At 39.6% G+C, this 25,850-nt stretch overlaps 1 protein-coding gene across 1 annotated transcript in view; it reads left to right on the plus strand.

Annotated features, from left to right (window-relative positions):
- The window catches only part of GALNTL6 (polypeptide N-acetylgalactosaminyltransferase like 6), a 1,174,587-nt gene that overhangs the window by 958,339 nt on the left and 190,398 nt on the right, over nt 1-25,850 (plus strand). Inside the window, 2 exon segments of the mRNA XM_036854715.1 lie at nt 17,499-17,684; nt 21,309-21,492. Of these exon segments, the coding sequence (XP_036710610.1) occupies nt 17,499-17,684; nt 21,309-21,492 (370 nt within the window).

Below are 25,850 nucleotides of genomic sequence, written 5' to 3' on the forward strand. Positions count from 1 at the left end.
GAATCATTGAATGAAGTCAATTAGAAAAAAAATAAAAAGGAAACTTGTTTCAATATTTTGTCCTTAGATTGTTTTATCCTGTCTCAGTGTACGGGAAAGGATACAGACTTTGATGTAGACTAGAGTTGGGCCAGTTGTTTATCCTCTATAAGCCCTCGTTTCCTAATCTGTAAAATTAATCTAAATTTTAGGGCAACCCAGCTACACTTCCTGCTTTTGGGTTCCATAAATACGCCTTTTGCTTGAACTAGTTTAAGTCTCTGTTCCTTTTCCAAAAAAATTTTAATATCTATTTGTGACCCTAAAATTTATTCAAAATTCATTGTCAGAGAAGGCTGCCCAACAGAACTTCTGGGCATCTTTCTGAACATGTTATTTCATATAACATGGCCACAAGTATTTGAATTCAATACTTCATGATTTGTCTTTTTTGTCCCCATTCAGATTTGGCTCTAGACTTACATAAAAAGGCACTTTGGATTCTGCTACACTAGTATCTACTCTTGACATTTTACTAAGAGCTCGTTTTTGTTAGAAACCATGACAAGCTCCTGTCCATGTGATTTGGTCGAAAGATCCCAGAGCCAAATGGTACAAGTCCCAGGCGCTAGGACTGGTGTTGTTTATCATGTTGGTGCCTCTCCCAGGACAACTTGACAATATCAGAACCACCTGAGACATTTCATTATGCTTCTAGTGATGACTTTTAGTTAGATTTCACGAGAATTCACCAGAACCATATGGTAGAAAAAGAAACTATTTCTTAGTACAAAATGAGCATAAATAAATGAAGGGTATTTCTATAGCCAGTAGTACAACGTAGTGCCAGATTTTCAAAAGAAATCCCCTTAGAGTTTAACAGACTATGATAGAAATTCATTTATGTATATATAATCAACTTAAATATATATATTTTAGGCATTTAGAATTATATATGTGTGTAAATATATAGTAGAAATTCATTCATACATATAAATATATTACACATTAAATGTATATAATATACACACACTTATGTGTATATAATTCCATATGGTTAAAATATCTTAGAAATATATATAAACTAGTAAAAGGGGTTATTTCTGGTAAGGAATAATAGAGTACTGAGGGTATGAGATGGGGTTTATTTTTCAAAATATACCATTTTGTATTAAACATTTTGCCTATGCATGTATTACCCAGCCCCCCAAAAATATCAATATGCAAATGAAAACACTGAAGAAATTATAGTCACTAAAGGGAAAAATAAGAGAAGATGCAGATTACAGCTTGTTTTAGTGTTTTTGGTTTCCTCTGGTTTCACATAATTTCATAGTTTGGTATTTTTTTGCAAGGATCTACTCAAGCAGGGGTTGTTATTTGGTTGGTTGGTTGGTCGGTTGTTTCATTTTGGGGTGTGTTTCTATAATAAAGGACCTTCTCAGGGCAGCTTATGTCCTGGCTTGGTTATTACTTCATTCCCAAAACTTGGCCTTCCCTTTCTCCTCTTCATCTCTGTAAATCTTACTCATCCAAGTTCCAGGATCCTGCCTTTCAGAATCTTTATACCATCTATACCAAACACCTTCAATAAACAAGCCCTATTCTGACATTACTCATCTTCCCATCTGAAATTTTACTATGTCCTGCTGAAACTGTAAGCTACACAACTCTGAGGGCTGTGCCCTGTGCCCTAACATTCACTGTATCGCTGCCCTTGCACCACCTTTGTGTTACATTTTATTTGTTCATGGCTCGTTCAAAGAGCGGCATGGCGTCTCTAGCACTGCCCTTAACTTGTTAATTTTTAGTTGTATTAATTAATGTTCAATAGCTTATCATTTGTCTTAGTTTATTCTCATCTTCGTGAAATAGGTAGAAAGAGTAGTCTCAGATTCGAAACCAGGGATGTGGTCTAACACAAATTTTGAGAGACAGGCAGAATTTGCAGGCTAAATGATCTTTATAAAGTCATTGGGAAAAACAAATCTCTCCCAGGAGTGGAGCCTTGGTAACTCTAACAATGCAGGGCTCGTCTGTCCACTGAGAGAGGGAAAAACCAACATCCTGTCTGGCACCACCTGCAGCACACTAACTGACTGTGGTCCCTCCATGGGTGAACTTCATCAAGTGTGAAAATAACCCTGGGACCACGGAGACACATCATTAATAGGGAAAATATACATCGTTGCTGGAGCTCAAGGAGACACAGCCCATTTAAACGAAGATAAACAGGGCCAAACAAAAGAATTACAGTAGGAAAAATATGTGGCCGGCCTATCAGTAGAGAAGACTGCTGCCCTTTATCATTACTTGTCACACAAGTGACAGATTATAAAACTCCACAATTCTGTCCTCGTTAATTTGTGAGCCAACCTGTACCTTGGCAGACACTTGGCAGGTTCCAGACATATGATTTATTGCCTCATTTAATCAAGACTGTGTAGGAAACTGATTTTTTGAATAAATTACAAATGAGGCACCTTTCATTTATTCTTAGGGACTGAGTAATACATACACATATGTATCTATGTATGTACATGTGTGTGTACATATATGTATAAAACTCCAAGATACACCATTTATTTATTTCTTGGTAAGAAACTTAAACAATTTCTATTCCTCTGCCTGCGTGAGAAAGAGAAATATATGCAATACTGTAGAATATAAATGCAGTCATCTAGTGTTTTTCAGTTTTCAATGTTATGGAAGAAAACCAACCTGAGCAGATTCCAGTACTAATAAATGACCCTGCTCTGGGGCTTCCCTGGTGGCGCAGTGGTTGAGAATCTGCCTGCCAATGCAGGGCACACGGGTTCGAGCCCTGGTCTGGGAAGATCCCACATGCCGCGGAGCAACTGGGCCCGTGAGCCACAACTACTGAGCCTGCACGTCTGGAGCCTGTGCTCCGCAACAAGAGAGGCCACGATAGCGAGAGGCCCGCGCACCGCGATGAAGAGCGGCCCCCCCTTGCCACAACTAGAGAAAGCCCTCGCACAGAAACGAAGACCCAACACAGCCAAAAATAAATTAATTAATTAATTAAAAAAAAAAAAGATCCTGCTCTGGAGGTTGTTGGCAATCTAAAGGCCATGTCATTTCATTTGACTTCCCAGTTTGCAAATATACCTTACATTGTCCTCGGAATGTCTTCTAAAATTTGGGGGAGCTCTGGCTCGACAGGGAAGGGGAACCATGTACCCAGCAGATAAACAAAATATCCTAGAAATAATATTACCCATTTTAAAATGACTCCTTGGCACATGGATTAAGTTGAAATGAAGTGCATGTAGTAAATGCTAGGTTGTTGTCTTGCCTAGGGAGAAAAAGTGCTTTCTAGAGTTCAGTGGTACATAGGCAGTTCATTTTGACATAACGAGGGAAAGTGATGTTAACAGCCAGAGGTCACAGAAAGCAAAGATGGAAAAGACCTATTGGATCATTTTCCCCATTCCCTGGAGAGGATTGCCACATGATACTTCATAGTGCTCGGTCCACTTTAGCTTTCAATTACTCAAGCAAGGGGCTCTCACCACTTCAGACTTTTTCCAGGAACCAGATCTTTGCTCATGACCCCCGCCTTCTTGGCTATATCAGAAAAGTATGGATCTTAGAACTAACCCTGCAGGTGCACACAGAAGTACTTTCCGCTCACAATCAGACCTCTAAGCCTCTGAACCCACTTTCTCTTCTGTCAGTGAATTTCAAAATGATTTCCTTGGTAACAACTCCCTCTGTCCTTTCCTACTCTACCTTCTCAGCCAGTGTTCACATCACATCCCTTTTACCCTGAGTCTTTATCTTAGCAGAGGAATCCTTCTGAAAAAACAAGTTCCTGTTTCAAAGGGTAAAAGAGCATGGGCTCTAGCACAATGCTATGCTTACGCATCCCCGTGACCATCTTGAATGAATGAACAAAAGGCGTGGATTTAGAGAGAATGGGAGAAGATGAAGTAGAGATGCACATCTAGAGAACTCCCTCCCCAAATCCTGCTGAAACGTGGAGCTGATGAGCAAGCGGAAGTTGGAGGAGGGTGCGGGTCAAAGAAGGTTTGCTTTTTAGGAAAAGGGATATTGCAGTGTTTTGGTTTCGAGATGGAATGACTCAGCAGAGGACCAAACATGAAGATGCAAGGAAGAGACGGGACAGCTACAGGAGCCATGTTTGTGGGCAGATGAGGAAGGTGGGATCAAGGGCACAAGCGGAGAGGGTGGTCTGATACGAGTGCACGGACAGTTCATTCCCTTCATCGGCAGACAAGGGGGAGGTGCTGACAGTTTGGCCATTTGATGGTGAGAGGTGGCCTCAGTTCTCCTTCAATAAAGAAGAGAATGAATTTTACGGCCATTCAAGTCTCCTTGCCCCCTCCAAGCTCCTTGGCTTCCATAGCCAATGAAGACAGAGTTTCAGCCTTTTCTAATTAGATATTTTATACAGCCTTTCACTTCAACAGCCTCCTACCCTATGATGCACTGGTTTCAGCTCTTGGGATCTCTCCTAAGGAAAATTGTAGATTCAGAAAACACTTATTCACCAAATATTCATTATATATTATATATAATAGTCATAGCTGTAATCATGTAAACAACCTAAATCAACAATAAGGAAAAATTACTCCACATTTGAAATAATATTTCAAGGTAATGACATGGAAAATTTCAATCTTAGTTTTAAAAGAACATGTAGGCTCTAAATAGAAGCATAAAAGGTAAAGGCAAATGTAAGCAATGATTGGCTTTTTTCTCAGCTTTATTGTGGTATAATTGACAAACAAAATTGTAAGATATTTAGTGTAAAACATGATGATTTGATGTACGTACATGTCAACTTAAACACATCATCATCATGTATATATATTTGGTGAGAACATTTAAGTTCTACCTTCTTAGCAATTTCAATCACACAATACATTGTTACCAATTACGGTCACCATGTTCTACGTTAGATGCTCAGACCGCATTCAGCTTATAACTAAAATTTCTACCCTTTTACCAACCTCTCCCTATTCCCCCCACCCCCTGCCCAGGCAACCACTTTTCTACTGTTTCTATGAATTTGACTTTTTAAAAAATTTCACATAAAAGTGATACCACCCAGCATTTGTCTTTCTCTGTCTGGCTTATTCACAGTGATTGACCTTTAGTGGTGTAATTCTTATTGATTTTTTTCCTCTTCTTTCCACTTTCCTAAACTTTCCAGGTCTTCTATAATAATTATATATATATATTACTATAAATACTTAATTCACTACATTAAACTCCCTATACTTAAAAGATTCCTAATGGATACATTTGGGTTCAAGTTTTTCTTTTCCTCCTGACATGTAATCACTGACATTTATTGAGTACTTAAAATATTTCAGACTCCCTTTACTGTATGATCTTGGGCAAATTTCTTATCCTTTCTGACCCTCGTTTTCCTCATTTGCAAATGAGTATCATTTTTCTCATCTGTAAAATGAGGATGTAATAAATTAGCACATGAATATATCTCAGAATAGAAATATTAAGCACTCAATAAATATAGATATTATTATTATTTCCATATATTACTTTGTCATATTTTGCTACTTATTCTATTGGTTCTTTTCATTCAAGGACATGAGACACATTTTTGGTCCTCTTTATATTTTCTTTTTTCAATTTTAAGCCAAGACAATATCTTCTATGGTCCCTCTCCTTTTCATTCTTTAATAGTATTATCAAGAAATGGAGCAATGCCTTGGGAGGACGTACCTTTAGCAAGTCAATTTTCCTCAACAAGGGCAGACAGCTCATTTCCTGCATGTCTCCTCCTATATTGCAGTACAAGAATATTGTTAGGAACTGGGAGTTTTGGTAGCCTTGGGAACAGGACCAATTCCCAGATATTTAATTTAGTTCTGGTCTCATCTAAATTGAAATTTTGACATAGCATTTTTCTCACACGAACTGTTTAGAGGGATTCTTTCCAATTTGTCTTTATTTATTGTGAAGTCAAGCCAAACCCCAGAGGTTTTTATGGCTGTTTTGGCAGTTATTGGGTGACAGTATTCAATCACTCACACACATGCTAATTTGAGATTACTGGTCCCTATAACTCTACCCATATAACATTCCCACCCAGTAATTCCAATAGATGCTTCAGAGAAACTAAAGAAAAACAAAATGGCTTGTAGCATGTATGTGTGAATGACACTAGGTTTGTTTCAACTCCAGAGAAATGCAGAATTGAAAGTACTTTCAAAAGGGCAGAGATTCTGTTTCTCCCATTTGAAATCTGTGCTGGTGTATGGCATCTTATAGTTTGTCTTTGTTTTTGTTTTTTGTTCTGCCTGAATTTTATGCTTTTTCACTTGCTAAAGATCAATTTCTCCCTTTCTCAGGCATCCCAGCTTTGGTTTTTTATAACTTTGAATTTTCTAAGAATTCTGTAAATGAATTTTCAAATCCCTTGGATCCAAAGGTGATCTTGTGTAGCTTGCTGATTTGATACAAGCAGCATTTGATTTCACTGGGAGGCTGTGATGTCACCCTGTTACTTGCCTTGTTGATGGGCTCATATGACCTTGGAATTGTTTATGCCCAGAGTTTTTATTTCTCGACTTGATTTTGTCTTAGGAAAACAAGTTACAGAAAAATCATTATTTTGATGGGAAAAATTCACTTAGTCCCAATTTTTAAGATGGTCGCTAGGAGTCAAACCAGCTCACAAAACGCTGCTTATTCCAAGGTATGAATGTGTGTGAGGGTACAAATAAATCAATAGTTAGCAGTAGCATTAACGTTGGAATACAAAAACGATCAGCTTCAAATCACATAACCTGGAGTCCAGCAAAATATATTAAGAAGTTGTTGAAGTACTTGGAAAAGTGTGAAATTTATGAATAGGACTTTTACCCTTAAGGGCTTTAGAGGAAAAAAAGCATAAATATACTGGTCCTTCTGATGTTTTTTTCTTGGTTAAATTCATTTTTTAAAGCCTCTTATGTCTCAAGACAAATTACCTTATAAAATGTGCATTTCTGACAGGCTTACAGATTAAGGGAATCATTGAAAGATAAGTTGTGAGTTTTCTGGGAAGAATGAGAAGATGGATATATTGGTAAATATGAGGAGATTAACTAAGATAATTAAGTACAAAGTATAGAACTGATAATTCAGGCTGAGAGAGGGCAGGGCTCTGGGGGTTGCTGATGGAGCCTGAAGGCCTCATGTCTGAGGTCGGAAGAGGCAGGCATGGTGCAGAGAGGAACTGGCACAGACGCCCGTAATCAGATGTTGTTTACTCTAAACTACAAGGAGTGTTTAGACTGGGAACTAGGATGTTTTCAAATAAGGTGTTCTTGATCAGTCTGTATTACAGAGAGAAAAAGAGAAACATGTGCTGGAGGCTTTTCTTGTACAATTTTAGTCCTGAAACTGGCATCTGTGCCCCTTTCTTAATTTGAGAGCTGGTGCATTCTACATTGAAAGTATCTGTCACTGTCAGTACTCAGATTTTTCTTTCCTTATAGAATATTTGATATTCAGTGGATTAGGAAGAGTCACTGGGGAATTTTCTGGTTGTTCTCAAGACTTTTAGGTCATTCTCAAGACTTCGGCTAGAGTTTTCCTCCACATTCAACTAAAACAAGATTTATTTAAATATACATTTTACCAAAAAGATCACAAGGGCTTTAAAACTGAATAAGTATCCTGTGCATTGCTGGTGAGAATGGAAAATGGTGCAATTGCTATGGAAGACAGTGTGGTGATTCCTCAAAAAATTGAAAATAGAATTACCGTATGCTCCAGCAATTCCATTTTGGGTGTATATATCCAAAAGAATTGAAAGCAGGGTCTCGAAAAGATATTTGTACACCTATATCCATAGCTGCGTTATTCACTATAGCCAGAAGATAGAAACAACCCAAATGCCAATTAACGAATGGATAAAGAAAATGGGGTCTATACATACAATGGAATATTATTCATCCTTACAAAGGAAGGAAACTCTGACACAGGCTACAACATGGGTGAACCTTGAGAACATTATGTTGAGTGAAATAAGCCAATAATAAAAACGACAAATACTGTATAATTCCACTTATCTGAGGTCCTAGAGTAGTCACACTCATAGAAACAAAAGGTAGAATGGTGGTTTCCAAGGGCTGGGGAGAGGGGGAAATGGGACTTATTTAACGGTTATAGGGTTTTAGTTTGCAAGATCAAACCGTCTGTAGCGCAACTGGACAACCATTTTGATTATATAATACTTAACACTACTGACTCAGCTGTATACTAAAAATAGTTAAAATGGTAAATTTTATGTTATGTGCATTTCACCACAATTTGAAAATAAAACTAAATAGGTGAAAGGAAGAGGTGATCTAGATGAGCTTAGAGATTATTTTCTCCTATGTCAACAATGATAATTCAACTGATATTTATATAGGGTTTTTTATTTAAAAGAGTGCATTATGTGCAATGCTTTTCTAGAATTAAACTATTCTCTAATATTTACAGACTAAAGCCTAACACTATTTTGGCAAAATTCTTAAATATTTACAGGGTCAAACAGTATAACACTGAACCAATGACTTTTCGTAATGTTGATGGTAAGACTTCTACATTTGTGCATTTAGACTAAATTATCGTGTACGTGGTACAAGTGAAAACTTATAAACTATATGACCTATTCCTTGCAATACACAGGATGTTTAAAATAAAATAAAACTACTGAATTATTAAAAAGTATAAGTGTTTCTATTGTATTAAAATGGATCAATTTGTGGGGAGTTCAAAATACTCAGCAAAAATATTTCATAGAACAGACCTCTGAGTTTTACCCAGTTTCCATTCACATCGTTTTCCTTTGAGGCAGAAGTTACAACATCAGAAGAAATGATACAAAGCAAAGAATCTTGAATTTCAAAATTTTATATTGCCTGACGTAGAGAAAATACAGTTCTCATTCTAGGTTCATGTAACCAGAAAAAACTATAAATTTTATATTCAGATTATGTCACTTGTATTCATTCACAAAACTCCTTTAATTATAATGACTTTTGAAAACTATAAAATGCTTAGAATGGATGGACTTAGAGATTGTCATACTGAGTGAAGTAAGTCAGACACAGAAAGACAAATATCATATGGTATTGCTTCTATGTGGAATCTAAAAAAAAAAGGGTACAAACGAACTTATTTACAAAACAGAAGTAGAGTCAGGGATGTAGAAAATAAACTTATAGATACCAGGGGAAAGGGGGGAGGGATAAACTGGGAGACTGGGATTGACATATACATACTAATAAATATAAATAGATAACTAATAAGAACCTGCTGTATAAGCACAGAGAACTCTACTCAATACTCTAATGGCTTATATGGGAAAAGAATCTAAAGAGTGGATATGCGTATATGTATAACTGATTCACTTTGCTGTACACCTGAAATTAACACAACATTGTAAATCAACTACACTCCAATAAAAATTAAAATAAATAAAAATAAAATGCTTAGGAAAATATCATATAATCTAAATATGAATTATTTGAGAAATATTTGAATCATCAGACAAGACCAGTTTTTAAACAGTCCTTAGGCAAATACTGTGGAAAAGGAAAAATAGAATTCAAATATTTCTACTATAACTAAATATACATTACCTTCTCAAAATTGAAATAAGTAATGAATGTGAAAATCAAATGATAGATGAACTGAAATAAAAGCTGCATCACAGATATGCAATGTTTGCATAGGCATTTATGTATGTACACATTTGTATAGGCAGTTTTTAGGCTATTACCCAAATGCCAAAATATTTTGTATGAAGTAGTCTATTATTTACTCTTTTGCAAAATCCATTCTAAGAGGATATACACTAAACTTTAAAAATGATGAAGAAAATAAATATTTTAACTATGGATTTCTCCTTTTTTTCCTTTCTCTCCTTTTTACACACTATATTTTTTCTGAAAATGTTCTTAATCCTTTTATGTATGTGGCACCTATATTTTTCACTTTGGGGGCCTTGATTCATAAGGTATTATACAAATGATCTTTGATATCTGAGTGTTTCCCAGAGAGAAGACTGTAAACCCATTTACAGTTCTAACCATGGAGAAGGAAGCTTTCCGTGAATGATCCTGGCCACTAGATTCAGGGCCATTACTACTCCACTGGGGCTACACCCTGGGGGGAAGGAACAGATGGTGTGACATTTCTTTTGTGTTCCTCTGAGCATGTCACACATTTAAAGCTATCCTGAAAATATACAAATCAATTAGCTGTTCTTTAAGCAAGTGATGAAAGAACGAGAGATTGAGAGACACGAGGACCCCATAGGAGTTGCCAGGTGTCCAGCTGACCTGACCGGCCAAGAGCGGACCCCCACGCTGAGATGTATCCCATCCCTCTTTTCTATGTGGCATGTAGGATCTAAGGGCAGATCACAGACAAGTATCAGAATTCTCCAGGTAACCACAGCTCACTGTTTCTCACTATGAAATGTGTGTGTGATGTCAGAGATATTTTCAGGCACTAAAAGGATTTAACAAGAGGAGAAAATCACAAGAAAAAAGTAAGCGGTGGAGTGGAGCTTAGCTGAGCCCGAGCTGGGCGGTGCTGGGGGTACAAACAGGACGCCAGGCATGTGTAACTACCAACATCCACTTCCCCTAGATTCCTCCCCATGCCCTGGTCAGAAAACTCCAAAGCTGTCATGAAAGGTTACCAGTCCTTCATTGGTGACCTTCCCTCCTCTCAGAAGTGAGGGAACCCAAATCTCGTATAATGGACAGCAGGCCTGCAGAGGGAAACACTATCTCCACCTTCCAGAGCTGTAAATAAAACGGCCTTTTGCTCCTGTGAGAAACACAGACCTCTGTCTTCCCCATCTGTTCGCTATGTAAACATCCTTGAAAAGATAATCCAGAACAAATGGTAGAGGTTGCCTCATTCACAAAACATGCAGAAATGCAAAGGACCCCCGAAGAATCGTATCCAGTTCTCTCCTCCCATGATTGAGTGGAATCAGGGAGTCTCATGGGGAAAAAAACAAATCTCAAATCCTTTCCACAACATAAAAAAAAAAAATTGGTAAAATGTATAAGTCACACATTTTAGCTGAAAGAGGGGAATATTCGGTATATCGTGGGTTTCAGGGTGATCATGTTTGTCTCATTTTAGCATGGTCTCAGAGTGACCTTGTTGCATGGTGATGGTCTGCAAGATGGTTATGTCCAGCAGAATCAGATGGATGGGCCGGCCGTGAGGGTCAGACCACTTCCCAGACATCAGGGGATGCTTTTTTTTTTTTTTTTCTCAACTGTATCATTGAATCAGGATCCACGTTAGGTTCTCTCCTTTGATATGTTTCTTAAGTGTCTTTTAATCTTTAGGATTCTCTTTCCATTTCTTTTTTTCTTCTTCTCCTAATTTATTTGTTGAAGAAATCAAGCCATTCGCCCTGGAGAAATCGCTATAGTTTAGATTTTGCTGAGTATCTCCCAGATGTGCCATTTCACATATTCATCGATCCTTTATTTCCTATAAGTTGGTAGTTAGATCTATAGGCATGACCGAACTCAGATTCAGCACTTTGCCAAGAATGCTTTATAGGCAGTGATGTGTTCCCTCATCAGGAAGCACAGAACAGGTGATCTGGCTCCTTTTGTGATGTCAGCTTGATCCATTAGTTCATTAGGGGTTGTAAAGGGTGACACTCTATCTCTTCTTTTTTTCATATTAGCTGGAATATATGTTGTCTACTTATTTAAGTTTAGTGTCCCAGCTATTTCCCAAATGACTCAAGATGCTTTGTATATTAAAAGAATAGAAAATAAGACATTTGGAAACAGAACTCAGTTGAAATCATAATAGAAGCAATTAGATACAGTGTCAGCAATTCTAATACTTTCTTGGTTAAATTTTTTGTGCTCTAGAGATAATATGAAATGCTTATATTTGAATGCTATGAAAAGGGACATACTTAGTGTGGTCAACCAGGACGTAAAGAGATTGACAGCTTTCTGGAGTTAACTAGAGACATAAAATCTGTACATTTCTCCTGTATAAAGAATATAGAAAATGTCTCTACACTGCTAAGTAGACAGTTATCCTTAACACTGCCACTTGGGATTAAAATATACACATGGCCTGTGTCAAGTAGATTGAGAAGTGGAAGAATATCTTATAGTCTCTAATTGTGAAGTACTTCTTGTCACTGTGATAAGACCTCAGATTATCCGGAATACTTAAGAGTATATTCTTGTTGTAAAAGGATGAACCAGGAAGGTTTAAGGTATGTATATTTCTGTGTGTTTATAACACATTTCATTTCATCATCAGGTATCACCCACAATAACTAACATATATTCTATATGCTCTTAAGGCCATATTCTGCTACATTCTATCTACCAAAACCAGAGTATAAAAATCAAAGAAATTTCAGCTCTATAATGTGTATTTAGATATAGAAACACATATCTCCAGATCAGTAGGGTCTCCTGCCCCTCTTGCTCTGTCCTTGAGATTAAATTAGGGGATTCAAAGGAGATAGAAGGAACTTGGCAACAATTCCAGCTGCTGAGCCCAGGGCAGCTGTTTGTCCAGCCTTTGGTGAGCCCACCACTCGGGATACCCTGGCCTTGCTCTGTAAAACTGATGGTCACTTAGATTCCCTGTCCCCTTGGGAACACTCTGCCAAAGGTAGACTAGAAAGCTGTCTAAACTCTGCTACTGTATTTTTCTGACATAATAAGCACAACTTATTGAACAGACCTAGATCGTTGATGAACTTAAAGTGCTTCAAGGTCATGATTTTGATATCAGTGACAGTCTTATAGACAGAGAGCTGCAGGAGATTAGACAGATGCTGTACTGACCAAAGATAAGACCCTGGCATTTGCCTTTTGACTAAACGTCTGATACATGTCAGCTTTATTTTGATTTGACTCTTGCTTTCCAAAGTGACATGCAGCCCAAAGAAACACCAAAAGACCGACAATTAGGATGCTTTTTAGGAAAAACGAAATACGTGATAGATAAGATCTATGCCATAAGTAAAACTTGATGAGAGAAATCACAGAATTGTAGAACTGGAAGGAATATTTAAGATCAACCCATCACGCTCCATAGGTGAGGAAAATTGAAGTGACTTAACCAGAGGCATAGGGCCAGTCAGTAATAGGTCTACAACTCATGTCCTTGGCTCTGGACTGAAAATCATTGAAGGTGACTTTTTAGTGTTTAGTTGCTACCCTAAATACTAAATATAGTGTCAGTTTGTGGCGCATAAGTGAAATCTCTAGAAAAAGAGGAAAAGTACATTCAGAAAACTGCTACATTTAATGTTCACGGTAGCAAGACACCAAAATTTCACTTGAGTAAAACTCATCATTTCATTATTACCTCCCAGTGATACAAAAAACCTTGGGCAGAAATTGTCGTGTTTGAAATGATAGTAATTCTTCCAGGTCATCAGGGTACCACTCAGCGGATTTCAACAGTAATATACCCACCACTAGTTTAGGGCCACCAACCAAAAAACAAAGCTAATGGTTCTACAGATGTTTCCTAGTCAATAAAAAAATGTCTGCTTTAGGACTTCCCTGGTGGCCAGTGGTTAAGAATCCGCCTGCCAATGCAGGGAACACGGGTTCGAGCCCTGGTCTGGGAAGATCCCACATGCCGCGGAGCAACTAAGCCCATGCACCACAACTACTGAGCCCACATGCCACAACTACTGAGCCTGCACTCTAGAGCCCATGCTCTGCAACAAGAGAAGCCACCGCAATGAGAAGCCCGTGCACCACAACGAAGAGTAGCCCCCGCTTGCCGCAACTAGAGAAGCCCGCAGCAGCAACGAAGACCCAACACAGCAAATGAAAGACGTAAATAAATAAATATAAATTTATTTAACAAAATGTCTCCTTTATAAAAATACCATACATTCTCGTTATTCTTTAAAATTAGATGAGTTCAAAAGGGATCTTCAAAGAGGCTGTACTTGAATTAAAATACAAAATCATGTTTAAAATCATTTGAATAATATTTTAGAAATGAATCTAAAAACTGTTCTACAAAAGAAATGCAAACTGTTTTTAATTTTAAAGCCATCTCTACCATCCCCCAGGAACTGCCTTGTATGAGAGCCTAATTTGCTAATCAGATGGATAATACCCGTCTTCATTGTGAGTTATGGTTAATTAGATGTTACAACTGAACTACTAAGAGACAACAGACCCCTCCAAGGGGCAGTCAACTAGAACATTATTCGGAGGCAAAGCAACCTAATTATTACCGCAAAGTTCAAATTAGAGGACTTGATTTGAACACTTAATGGACTCACTTTGGGGTCAAACCTCTTGAGATTAGTGAATTCATACCGGACAGTCTTTTTAGTACATTAAAATGGGCTTTGATAAAAGAAAAATACACAGAATCAGAAAATGTACAGAGAGGGAAAGGCAACATGTAGAGACGCTCCCACCAAGTTCCAGAGAGTTTCCTATAAAACTAGAAAGTGTGGAAGCATAAATCCCAAGTTGGGACAATCCCTCACGGGTGACCGGCAACCCCTGCTTCTTGCTTTGGGGACACGTGGGAGGTGAATCTCTTCTAGAAAGAAGCACTTTCTCGTACGCAGCTCCGGAGAATTAATCCTTCTCTCCCACAGAAGAGACTCCTGTAGTCCTTAGGGGTCAGAGAGGAAAGTAGTGAATGCACTCGGATTGTCGAGATGGTACCCACAGTGGTGCATTTGACAGACGAACCGTGAGGTTTAAAGAAAGAGTGAAGAACACTGTTTGGGTGGGTTTAGCAAATGTGCATGATCTATTTTCAGTCCCCTATGACTGTGCCGACACTATTTCCACAAGACGGTATGTCCTGTGGTCCAAACAACTGATTTACAAATAAACTTAGAGAGTGATTCTTGTTGGTATGTTGGTGACACAGAAGGATTTCAGTGACTGAATACATTACAGGAATGAGATTATAAAGTTTTCCTAAACATTGATTACTGTGCAAAGGCCTAATAGAACACAGGCCTTTCACAACTGGTACCCACAGAGCCCTTGTATGGATCTCCGATCACCGATCACTCATCATGCCTTTGATAGCACACCTGGATGGTGGGCCTCCACTTCATTTCCCTAACAAGACAGTAAGCTCCAGGCTCCCTCAGAGGCGGCACTGGGCTGTACAGCCCTTGGCAATCTTCCTTGGAGCTTGCACACAGTGGACGAGGGCTGAGGAGAGAGCCAGGGGGAGGGGGCACAGCACACCTGGCTCAAAGCAGAGAGAGGGACACGGGACAGACAGCCTCCTAGGTGAGACTCTACCCACACAACCATCAACTCATACCAGCTCGTTCATGGCTAGCCCAAAACTGTTTCGCTTAAAATTGGCAATAAACGGAAGACGATGAATTATCCAAAGCTCACTGAGAAATACAGAAGTCTATATTTTTCATCTTTCAGACTTAGCATTCTAAGGCATTCCTTCAGCTATTGAGAAAGGCTGTTTCTGGGACTTCCTGGTGGTCCAGTGGTTAAGAATCCATCTTGCAAGGCAGGGGACGCAGTTCAATCCCTGGTCGGGGAACTGAGATCCCACGTGCCACAGGGCAACTAAGTCCGCACGCCACAACTACAGAGCCATGCGCTCTGGAGCCCGTGAGCCACAACTAGAGAGAAGCCCACGCACCTCCACGACCCACACGCCACAACGAAAGATCCCACGGGCCGCAACTAAGACCCTATGCAGCCAGCCAATAAATAATAAATAAATAAATATTTAAAAAAAGAAGAAATGCTGTTTCTCTTCCTAAGTACAAGTGATTTACTGGGGTCTCCAATTATTGGCTTAATAAATGTTTACTGAATGAGCACTGTCAGGTCTGTAGTCAAAAGCTTGACCCTCCTCCACCCTCTAAGAGGACAAAGATCCCCCCCGAGTCAGGTTTAGGGAGTTTGCAGCACCTACTCACATCCTTCATCATCACAGACTTCCCACCCAGGTCTGGCCTGACTCCAAATCCTGTAAACTTTGCACTCTAGAGTCTGATCTGCAGATCTCTGTTTATTACAGGAAAAACAAAATAGAGGGGGGCATATTTTGATCTAAAATATTCTTGTGGAAGACCCCACCAGTATTCTTTTACAGTAAAAATTAGAATGTGAAATATTTTAACTGACCCATTGGTAAAACATATTTATAGGGCAGTCAAGAAAAATAAAGGAAATTGAGAATTTTTTAAGCACTTCACCAATAATCAGAAGCAATAAGAATAAGGATAAGGATTTCCCTGGAGGTCCAGTGGTTGGGACTCCACGCTTCCAATGCAGGGGTGCGGGTTCGGTCCCTGGTCGGGGAACTAAGGTCCCGCATGCCATGTGGTGCACCAAAAAAAAAAAAAAAAGAATAAGGGTAAACCCTTGCATGCAGAGAAACTCCATTGCAGAGTAATTTTGACGTCTGTTAAATTGGAGAGCAGGAAAGAGATCATAAATCCTTCCATGAATCCCTATTGTTACAGATCATAGGAGGAGACAATAATAATACTGTCTTTGATTGCAAACATGCAGAGAAAGTTTGAAAGTGAAACCTACAGAACAAACAGCATGCTAAGATTCTGTTTCAATGAATATTATACTATACTTGTTAGAAACTCCAGGAGAGCCCTCCTAATGTTTTATATGCGGGAGACTGAAAGCAGAGATGAGTATATATCCCACAGAAAGAAAGCCACCAAAACACACTTATTTGGCATAAAAAAAGAACTGAGAGATTCATGCATTTTATCACAGCCAGTAAGAAATGTTTTAGTCTGTAAGTAAGTTATCTGATTTGATTTTGTTCCCGCTGTTTGTTTTTAATTCGGCAAAGAAACATTTCCAAACTTTTGTTTTCTAATCTTAAAGACCTAAGTCCACAGTGATTATGTACCATCTCATCTGCCTATCCCTCTTCACATCTAATTTTAACAGCAAATCAGTCACTTTCCACTTCAAATCAGGAGCCAGGGGCTGAACTTGCGTGCCAGTTTGCTATTACCTCACGGGGGGAAAAATCTGTTTGGTTCCTGTTGATTTGAGAGGCATTTTTTTCTTTCCTGTGGTTTTACATGCAGTATTTTCAACACAGAGAACACTAGCAAAGCCTTGCCAGAAAGGGCCCTCTTGTTGGCAAGAGCCCATATGCTGGAACGTTCACCACCAGGGACCTGGGGCTGATGCCCACCTGGGTGCGGGCTGGTCAGGCTGCAGTCTGGTGGCCCCTGGTCCACAGAATCCACAAGGTGGGGTGCCAGGGGGTCAGTGTCCAAAGGGCGGCGTTTGCATCTTATGGAGCATTCTGCAACGTGTAAGGTATAGAGACCTCTAGGCATGAAATCTTACTAGTCTTTCCCCTTGCGATGAAACGAGGAGAAGATGGGCTTCAGCTGGGCTTCACCGTTCACGCTCTCCACACACACATGCCCGGGAGTAATTCTGCTACAACTAATGTGCTGTGTTCTTTCTGTACCCGTTCTTCTTCCTCCTTCCCAGAACACTTGAAGGAGAAGTTGGAAGAATACATGGCTCGGTTTTCCAAAGTGAGGATTGTTCGCACCAAGAAAAGGGAAGGGCTGATCCGGACCCGACTCCTGGGGGCGTCCGTGGCCAGAGGCGAGGTCCTTACGTTCCTGGACTCCCACTGCGAGGTCAATGTCAACTGGCTGCCCCCGCTCCTCAGTGAGTGACCCTCAGCCCCTGGGGCCTCCGGGGGAGGCGGGGGAGGGTGGCACGCGCTTCTATGTCATCCACCATCGACAAAGGCTAGAGACCCCTTTTACGAGGTTTACAGTGGGAGCGGTGAATTCTATCGTAACTATTGCTGGGACGTATAGGTAACTAGAAAGCCACAATGAAATAGACATTTTAGGTAATACCAACTGCAGTCTAACTTAAGGTTTGAAAAGGTTTGATTCTTTATCGACATTCACTGAGTAAAAACTGAAAGGAAAAAGTATTCATTATACTACCTGTAAGCACAGTATGATTAAAATACACACACACACAGAGTTTAGCAAGTATTATAGGATTGTTAAGAGATGAGAAAAGTATTCAGCCCCAGAATACAGTTAAAGTATAAGCGCACTGACATTTTCCCAGGATTTATAAGGCCATTCTCTTTTCCACTCCGGCACCAGCTTAGCTCCCTAAACATACGACCCACCACCATGTTTACACACAATCCCTCAAACACTCAGAGCTGCCTTCCAGGTGATACATCTTAAATGATCACTAGAAGACTATCACTTGAACTGTTAGAAACACAAAAGTCCTGAAAACCATTCAAGCTCGAAAACCTGCATGAGGTTCAGTCCAAGCATCAGAATCTTTTAAATTTCACAATTAAGTCAGAGATAAACCCCGGTAGTAGCTAAGGAATAAATTGTAAGGCTGAGGGAAAAAGTGTGTTTCTAAAAAGTTCTTGGCGCTCACGTATTGAGTTCCTTTCTGTTCTTCCACATTTCACTAAATCAACTTTTATTGTAAATATATCCCTGGCTTTGGAGCTAAAGCCAGTTGACATCCTCCTTCACAATAGCTGCCTCAGAGAGAATCATTTTCTATTGAGAACCGTGCAGGATTTCAGATAGAACCAGCAAAGCTCCATTAGTAAACGATGTGGGGGAAAAAATCAATTGAAACTGTGTTGCATTTGAAACAGGAAACGACCAGCAACTAAGGCTCCACCACATCTCAGAGCCATACTCTCGCCCGCAGACAACCGCCCAGACACCCTAATCAACGGGGATGTTTCCATGCTCCTAATGGCCAGAGATTCCTCTGAGCTTTTAATTAAAAGTACCTTGTCCAAGGACATAGCAATTTAGAGTTTCATCAGCAACCATCAGTTTCCCTTAAACGGAATTTGACCTATATGGTGTTGAATACTCAAGTCAGCACATGGCCTAATTTATTTATGAACCAAAGCAAGCCCTAAATGCCAATTATCAAGCTCTGATTGTTCATATGCATCTAACAGGAAAAAAAGAAAAAGATAGGAAAAAAAGGGAAAAGACAGAGAAGCCCACTTTTCTCATTCCAGCATTTCATTTCCTGTAGGCCTGATGGGTAAGAAATGATTCGCACTCAGGATCCTATCTTTTTTTATTTTCCTCTATCAGTGTCTTGACACACCTCCAAAAGGAAAAAAAAGAAAAGAAAGAAAAGGTGGAGTCACACAGTTTCTTGGTTCATTTTTCACTTGGGATTTTACCTGAATTTCAATTTCCCATTAAGAGTTTTTTGTTTGATCCCTGGAAATTGAAATGTAGGCACAAGCTTTAGATGAAAAACTAGTCATGATGCTTTCACCCGGAGCTGGTGTGCTGGATGAGAGCTGAGAGGAAATTTGAAGGGAAAGTTGACAGTTAATTAACAGACTCATTTCTTCGGGTCCCTGGGACTCCTTGTTGGTCAAGGAACTTGTAAATCAACCTGATTCTGAATTTGCCTGAAGAAAGTCACTGAACCTTAATACTCAAATAACTGCAGAGGTGATAGAAGAAATATTTTGGACACATTAATGATGGTCTCCTCTGTCAAAGACATCTATGGGGGAACGCCACTTAGATAAGTTAAAGCCCACTGCGGGCTTGCCCAGGTGAAAAACGATGCCCCAGAGCCTTGGTGGGATTAACTTAGAGTGAATGAATGAATGAAAGAGAAAGAAGAAAAGAGAGGGAAGAAAGAAGAAAGAAAAAGAAAAAGAAGAAAGAAAAAGAAGAAAGAAGAAACAGAAGAGAAAGAAGAAAGAAGAGAAAAAGAAAAGAAGAAAGAGAGGAAGAAAGAAGAGAAGAAAAGAAGGAAGAAAGGAAGAAAGAGGAAAGGAGGAAGGAAGGAAGGAGGAAGAAGGAAGAAAGGAAGGAAGGAGAAAGAGAGGAAGGAAGGAGAAAGAGAGAGAGAAAGAAAGAAAGAAAGAAAAGAAAGGAAGGAAGGGAGGAAGAAGGAAAGGGAAAAATAAAAAAAGGGAGAGAGAAAGGTAGATCTGGGGGAAAATCTTCCATAGGATTCTGTGGTTTCCATGCCCTGCCTTATCAGTGTCATCAGAATAATGATGCTGAAATAGCCAAACCTCATTATTTCTAAATTATGTCTTTTCTTTTTTAAAGATACTTAAATGTATTTTATTCCACACGCCACATCCAAAGGTCTTCCAAAGAACCAGAAAGCAGATGTTTGCACTTAAAAGTTCTGCCTGTCCGACACTATTAGCTTGTTGTAGTAAATACTGAAGAGATGCACATTGTTGGGAAGACAACACTTCACATGTAGCTGTTCCAGGTCAGCCAAAGTACCTGTACATGCCCTTCCCAGCACTGGCTGTTCAGGTCTCACATAATAACATCTACAAGGGAGGAGCTGGAGCTGTAACTGGAAAATAAGTCTCCTTTCTGCCTCAGAGAGGCACCATGGCCAACTGGAAAGACCCCACACTTTAGCACAGGACCATGAAGCAGGGATTGCATCCTAATTCTTGCCCTCAAAAGATGAGCGACCTTGGACAAGTCATTTAACTTCTCTGAGCTCAGTTTCTCATATGTAAACTAGGAATGATAATAAGAACCACCTCTCTGCGTTGCTAGGAGTGTTAGGAACAGCATGAGTATACTTAGTAGTTGCTCAAGAATTGAACAGTAGCAGGAATAGTAGCGGTAGTATCAGGCCATCTAACGTATTTGCAGATATGATGAGAGAAGGTAAAAATGTATAGCTTTGATAAACAGAGTCTATATTAAAGAACAGTAGCAAAATAGGACTGGCAAAATCTCTGGTAAGCCTGAGGGCAAAGAATTCTGTGTATAATCTGCCAGCATTTGGGGGGCGGTGGAGCGACAGCCGTCATGGCCATTGTAAGATTAGATGCTAAAAAAAAAAAACCATGAAGTTAAATATTTACATTTTGGAACCTCCAGAAAGCAGGCCAGTATTTTCTCAGCAGGCTCCAGTTGTATGCTTGAAGGAACACAAGGGCTGTTTATACTCCACGCATGTTGGGTGCACTGTAAAATGACAGACTGGGGACAGGTCAGAGCAAAACTGCGACAGAGGGAGAGCTAAATGCTCTTCTCCAGGTATCTCTGGGACATCACTGTCTTCGAGGAAGATGCCACAACACTAATTGCCCCTCATCACTGTTCCATCACGTTAAGCCCAGCATTCAGACAGAGATTCTGCAAAGTGCTCTGAAGGCAACAGGGAACCAGGCTGCGAGCGCGACGCGTTAGGAAGGGCTTCTCTTGGCAGAGAAATGAGAGATGACCTGGGCAGGTGTGTCATTTCCTATTCCGTGCTTTCATTTTTCAGACCAAATTGCACTCAACCACAAAACCATCGTGTGCCCCATGATCGATGTCATCGACCACAATCACTTTGGGTACGAGGCCCAGGCCGGGGATGCCATGCGCGGCGCCTTTGACTGGGAAATGTACTACAAGAGGATCCCCATCCCTCCAGAGCTGCAGAGGGCGGATCCCAGCGACCCTTTCGAGTGAGTAGCAGCCGAGGGAGGGTCCGAGGGGGAGAAGGGGCAGATAACTCAGGCGTGTGTCAGCTGGAGACCCAGCTCTAATGAAATGGAATAAAACGGGTGGCAAAAGTACGCAAAACGCTGGCGAAAGGTCAGACCTACAAGTTGTGTAAAATCACAAGCTGTGCTGAGTACATTCTTGAACTTTCTGAGCATGAGAGGGCGTGTGCGGTATGAGAATCGGTAAAGACAGAGTTCACAGCAAACGCACGGAAAAGGGATGCAGTCCCTTTCAGCCATTCTCTTAGAGGTTCTTTCCTCATTTTCAGTTCCCTCTGTTCTTTCTGCTTTTCCCTAAAGGATTATTTAAATTAACTATTTTACTTTTCTTTGTTAGGGAATGATATAAAATATGAACCAGTATTTAGGCCTAGGTTCCATGCCCTGCTGGGAATTGCTTCTTTATAAAGGAGGGCCATGTTTCAGATAGCAGCTGCTCCCAGAACTTAAACTTGGGGAATTCAATCAAATGATAGATCCAGAGTAGATGATCTTTGATAATATTGCCCCCAGTTTAGTTCTATACAGATATAAGTTTACAGTAATCTATTGATTTCTACAAAGCTAAATTCTTTTTTTCCAATGTGGACATGAGAACTGTCTATGTCAAGAAAAAGAAAAAAATATGGCTCAGCTTGACAAACTGTTAGGACCATTAATGGTTAATGGTGAACTTTTTCCAAAAGTTACCCAGAGATTGCCCAAGGCATGCTATTATCTATTCCTCATACGTCACCCTTCTGATATCCTTAAAACCTTTATAATTTTAAAACTACTATATTTTTTCTTAGTACAAAAAAAATGTCTAGATCAAGGCTTTGCACACTCTCTAAGATTCTATTTAACATGCATTAAAATCAATACTGTCTTTTTCTAATATTTTATTTTTTTACTGATGTATAGTTGCTGTACAATATATGTTACAGGTGTACAATATAGTGATTCACAATTTTTAAGGATTATACTTCATTTATAGTTACTATAAAATATTGGCTAGATTCCCTGTGTTGTACAATATATCCTTGTAGCTTATTTTATACCTAATAGTTTATATCTCTTAATCCCCTACCCCTCTATTGCCCCTCCCTCCTTCCCTCTCCCCACTGGTAACCACTAGTTTGTTCTCTATACCTGAGAGTCTGTTTCTTTTTTGTTATAGTCACCAGTTTGTTGTATTTTTTAGGTTCCACATGTAAGTGATATCGTACAGTATTTGTCATTCTCTGTCTGACTTATTTCACTTAGCATAACATCCTCCAAGTTCATCCATGTTGCTGCAAATGGCAAGATTTCATTCTTTTATATGGTTGAGTAGTATTCCATTGTATATATATACCATGGATGTATCTTCTTTGTCCATTCATCTATGGAAGATATTGCTTCCATATTTGGCTATTATAAATAATGCTGCTGTGAACATTGGGGTGCATGGATCTTTTCAAATTAGTGTTTTGGGGGGGTTTTTTGGATATATACCCAGGAGTGGAAATGCCAGGTCATATGGTATTTCTATGTTTAGTTTTTTGAGAAACCTCCACGCTGTTTTCCACAGTGGCCGTGCCAATTTACATTCCCACTGACAGTGTATGAGGGTTTCCTTTTCTCCACATCCTCACCAACATTTGTTATTTGTGGTCTTTTTTTTTTTTTTTTTAAATTGTTCAGAAAACCTCTTTTTTTTTTTTTTTTTTTTTAAATTAATTTTATTTATGGCTGTGTTGGGTCCTCGTTTCTGTGCGAGGGCTTTCTCTAGTTGTGGCAAGCGGGGGCCACTCTTCATCGCGGTGCGCGGGCCTCTCACCACCACGGCCTCTCTTGTTGCGGAGCACAGGCTCCAGACGTGCAGGCTCAGTAATTGTGGCTCAAGGGCCCAGCTGCTCTGCGGCATGTGGGATCTTCCCAGACCAGGGCTCGAACCCGTGTCCCCTGCATTAGTAGGCAGATTCTCAGCCACTGCGCCACCAGGGAAGCCCCTGTGGTCTTTTTTGATGATGGCCATTCTGACAGGTGTGAGATGATATCTCATTGTGGTTTTGATTTGCATTTCCCTGCTAATTAGTGATATTGAACATCTTTTCATATGCCTCTTGGCCACCTGCATGTCCTCTGTGGAGAAATGTTTATTCAGGTCTTCTGCCCATTTTTTTAATTGGATTTTTGCTTTTTTGATGTTGATTTGTATGATTCTCTAACGCCATATACAAAAATAAACTCAGAATGGATTAAAGACCTAAATGTAAGACCACATACTATAAAACTCCTAGAGGAAAACATAGGCAGAACACCCTTTGATATAAATCACAGCAGTATTTCTTTGGATCCATCTCCTAAAGCAAAGGAAATAAAAGCAAAAATAAACAACTGGGACCTAATTAAACTTAAAAGCTTTTGCACAGCAAAGGAAACCATCAACAAAACGAAGAGACAACCTACAGAATGGGAGAAAATATTTGCAAATGATATGACCAATAAGGGGTTAATATCCAAAATATATAAACAGGTCATACAATTGAACATCAAAAAAAATCAATACTGTCTATTCATTAATAACATGGGCTATAAAAGTTTACAGTAGAGAAACTCCCAAGTGCAAAAATTACTTCAGTGACTCACTTTAAATTACAGTAAACATTTGATAAACATCAGGAAAATGTTTCTTCCAATTCTATTCTCTAAGAAGATAAACTCTTGGGAAAGCAAAGGGGATTTCAAAAGACATTAGCCTGATAAAAACGAAGAGAAATCATTTCTTTTGTAATAAGAAGCGCACTCATTAAGTATCCAGAATTTCTGAAAGAGGCCTCTTCAGACGCGTAAATTGCTGGAGAGTTTGAGAAGAAATAATGAAGCCCATTGTTACTCTTCCAAATACTTCAGCCAAGATTTAAAGGAGATTGAAAACCACCAGGGAAGTTTTTTAGTAATCCAAGGGAAGGAGTTTCTAGTAAGCATTTGATGTGGGCCCAGCTGAGAGATGATCTTTAGACATCTCCGAAGGTAACCATCTGAAAGTCTTGGCAAAGGGGCTTAGGGTGGGATTTAAAGCCAGGCGGGTGTGGGAGAGGATACAGAAGGACCCTAAACATGGTGGAACTGTTATTAGATGGCAGCTGATGGTAGAATAGCCATGGTCCAGTTGCTACTATTCAAGTTTGCCATGTTGAAGAGCAAGGATTCATCCATGATAACTTTTCCAATAAGTACTGTAATCGTGACTGGATTATAATGACCTTCTACTTTACTTCCACTGTAACAGTGGGGCCCCTGCTTTCTGCAGATGTGGGACCAAAATGCTACCAAAGGAATTTCAAATGATGAAAATTCCAAAAATATTCTCAGTGTCTGCACTGACAGTTGAAATTTTTGTCAGGCAGACCCCAGCTATGGCTATCAGAGTATCAGGCACCTTGCTTAACCCCAGAGCTGGCAGAGTTGCTCATTTTCAGAATTAAATTACCTCTTGTTCCTCTCACCTACTTAGGTGGTTGCCATCCTGTCAACAATGGCATTCTGTCCAATACGACTGCCTTTCTGCTGTAAGTCCCTTTGATTCCTAGGAAGGCGGACACTTTAGCCTTTTGTAATAAATGTAACTTGCAGGAGGTGTCCACTTTGATCTTCAAGACTGCATTTGCCTTCCTGATAATAAAAGAATGCTTAGTTACCCAAGCGGCTCTGAGCAGTGTGTCAGCAATTCCATTATCTCGGCAGCCACCTGAATGTACGCATAAACAGACACGCTTTCAGCGAAAACTTGCTTCTCTAGATGTAAAGCTTTAAGATACACAGAATAAACGTGGTCTATCTATACATCTCTCAAGCCTGTCATGATTTTCACTGGTGGCTATGAGGATTTCCTCGGGGGTGGGGTGGTAGGGGGAGAGTAGGCAGAAAAGTCGGGAAGAAAGGAACTACAGAGTAACATGGAAATGTATTGCAAATTCCAGGACCTTTCGGACAATATATATGCAAAGACTGTCTTTGTGTAGCAAGTTGATCAAATGTCCTGAATGACAAGACCTGAATTCTCCCATTGATTCTACCATTGCTGGAGCTTTCTCCAACTAGTGACTGCAGTAGTGTTTTTCAACCTGGAAATCCTGTGAAATTAGAGGGACATGAACAATATTTAACAATTAAGGAATTGAATTGAAAATTTCAGAGTATTGTACGGGTACGTAAGTATAGCTATTCTTTCTCAGATATTTGATTTCAGTTATAATGCATATATGATCCTGGGTCATGATATAAATGGTGTTTCTTAATATAGGTTACACAGTCAGAAGAGTTCAATATCTATCAACTTCCTAAACTGGGAA

The sequence above is a fragment of the Balaenoptera musculus genome, chromosome 6 (genome assembly GCF_009873245.2).
Source record: "Balaenoptera musculus isolate JJ_BM4_2016_0621 chromosome 6, mBalMus1.pri.v3, whole genome shotgun sequence".
NCBI lineage: Eukaryota > Metazoa > Chordata > Mammalia > Artiodactyla > Balaenopteridae > Balaenoptera > Balaenoptera musculus.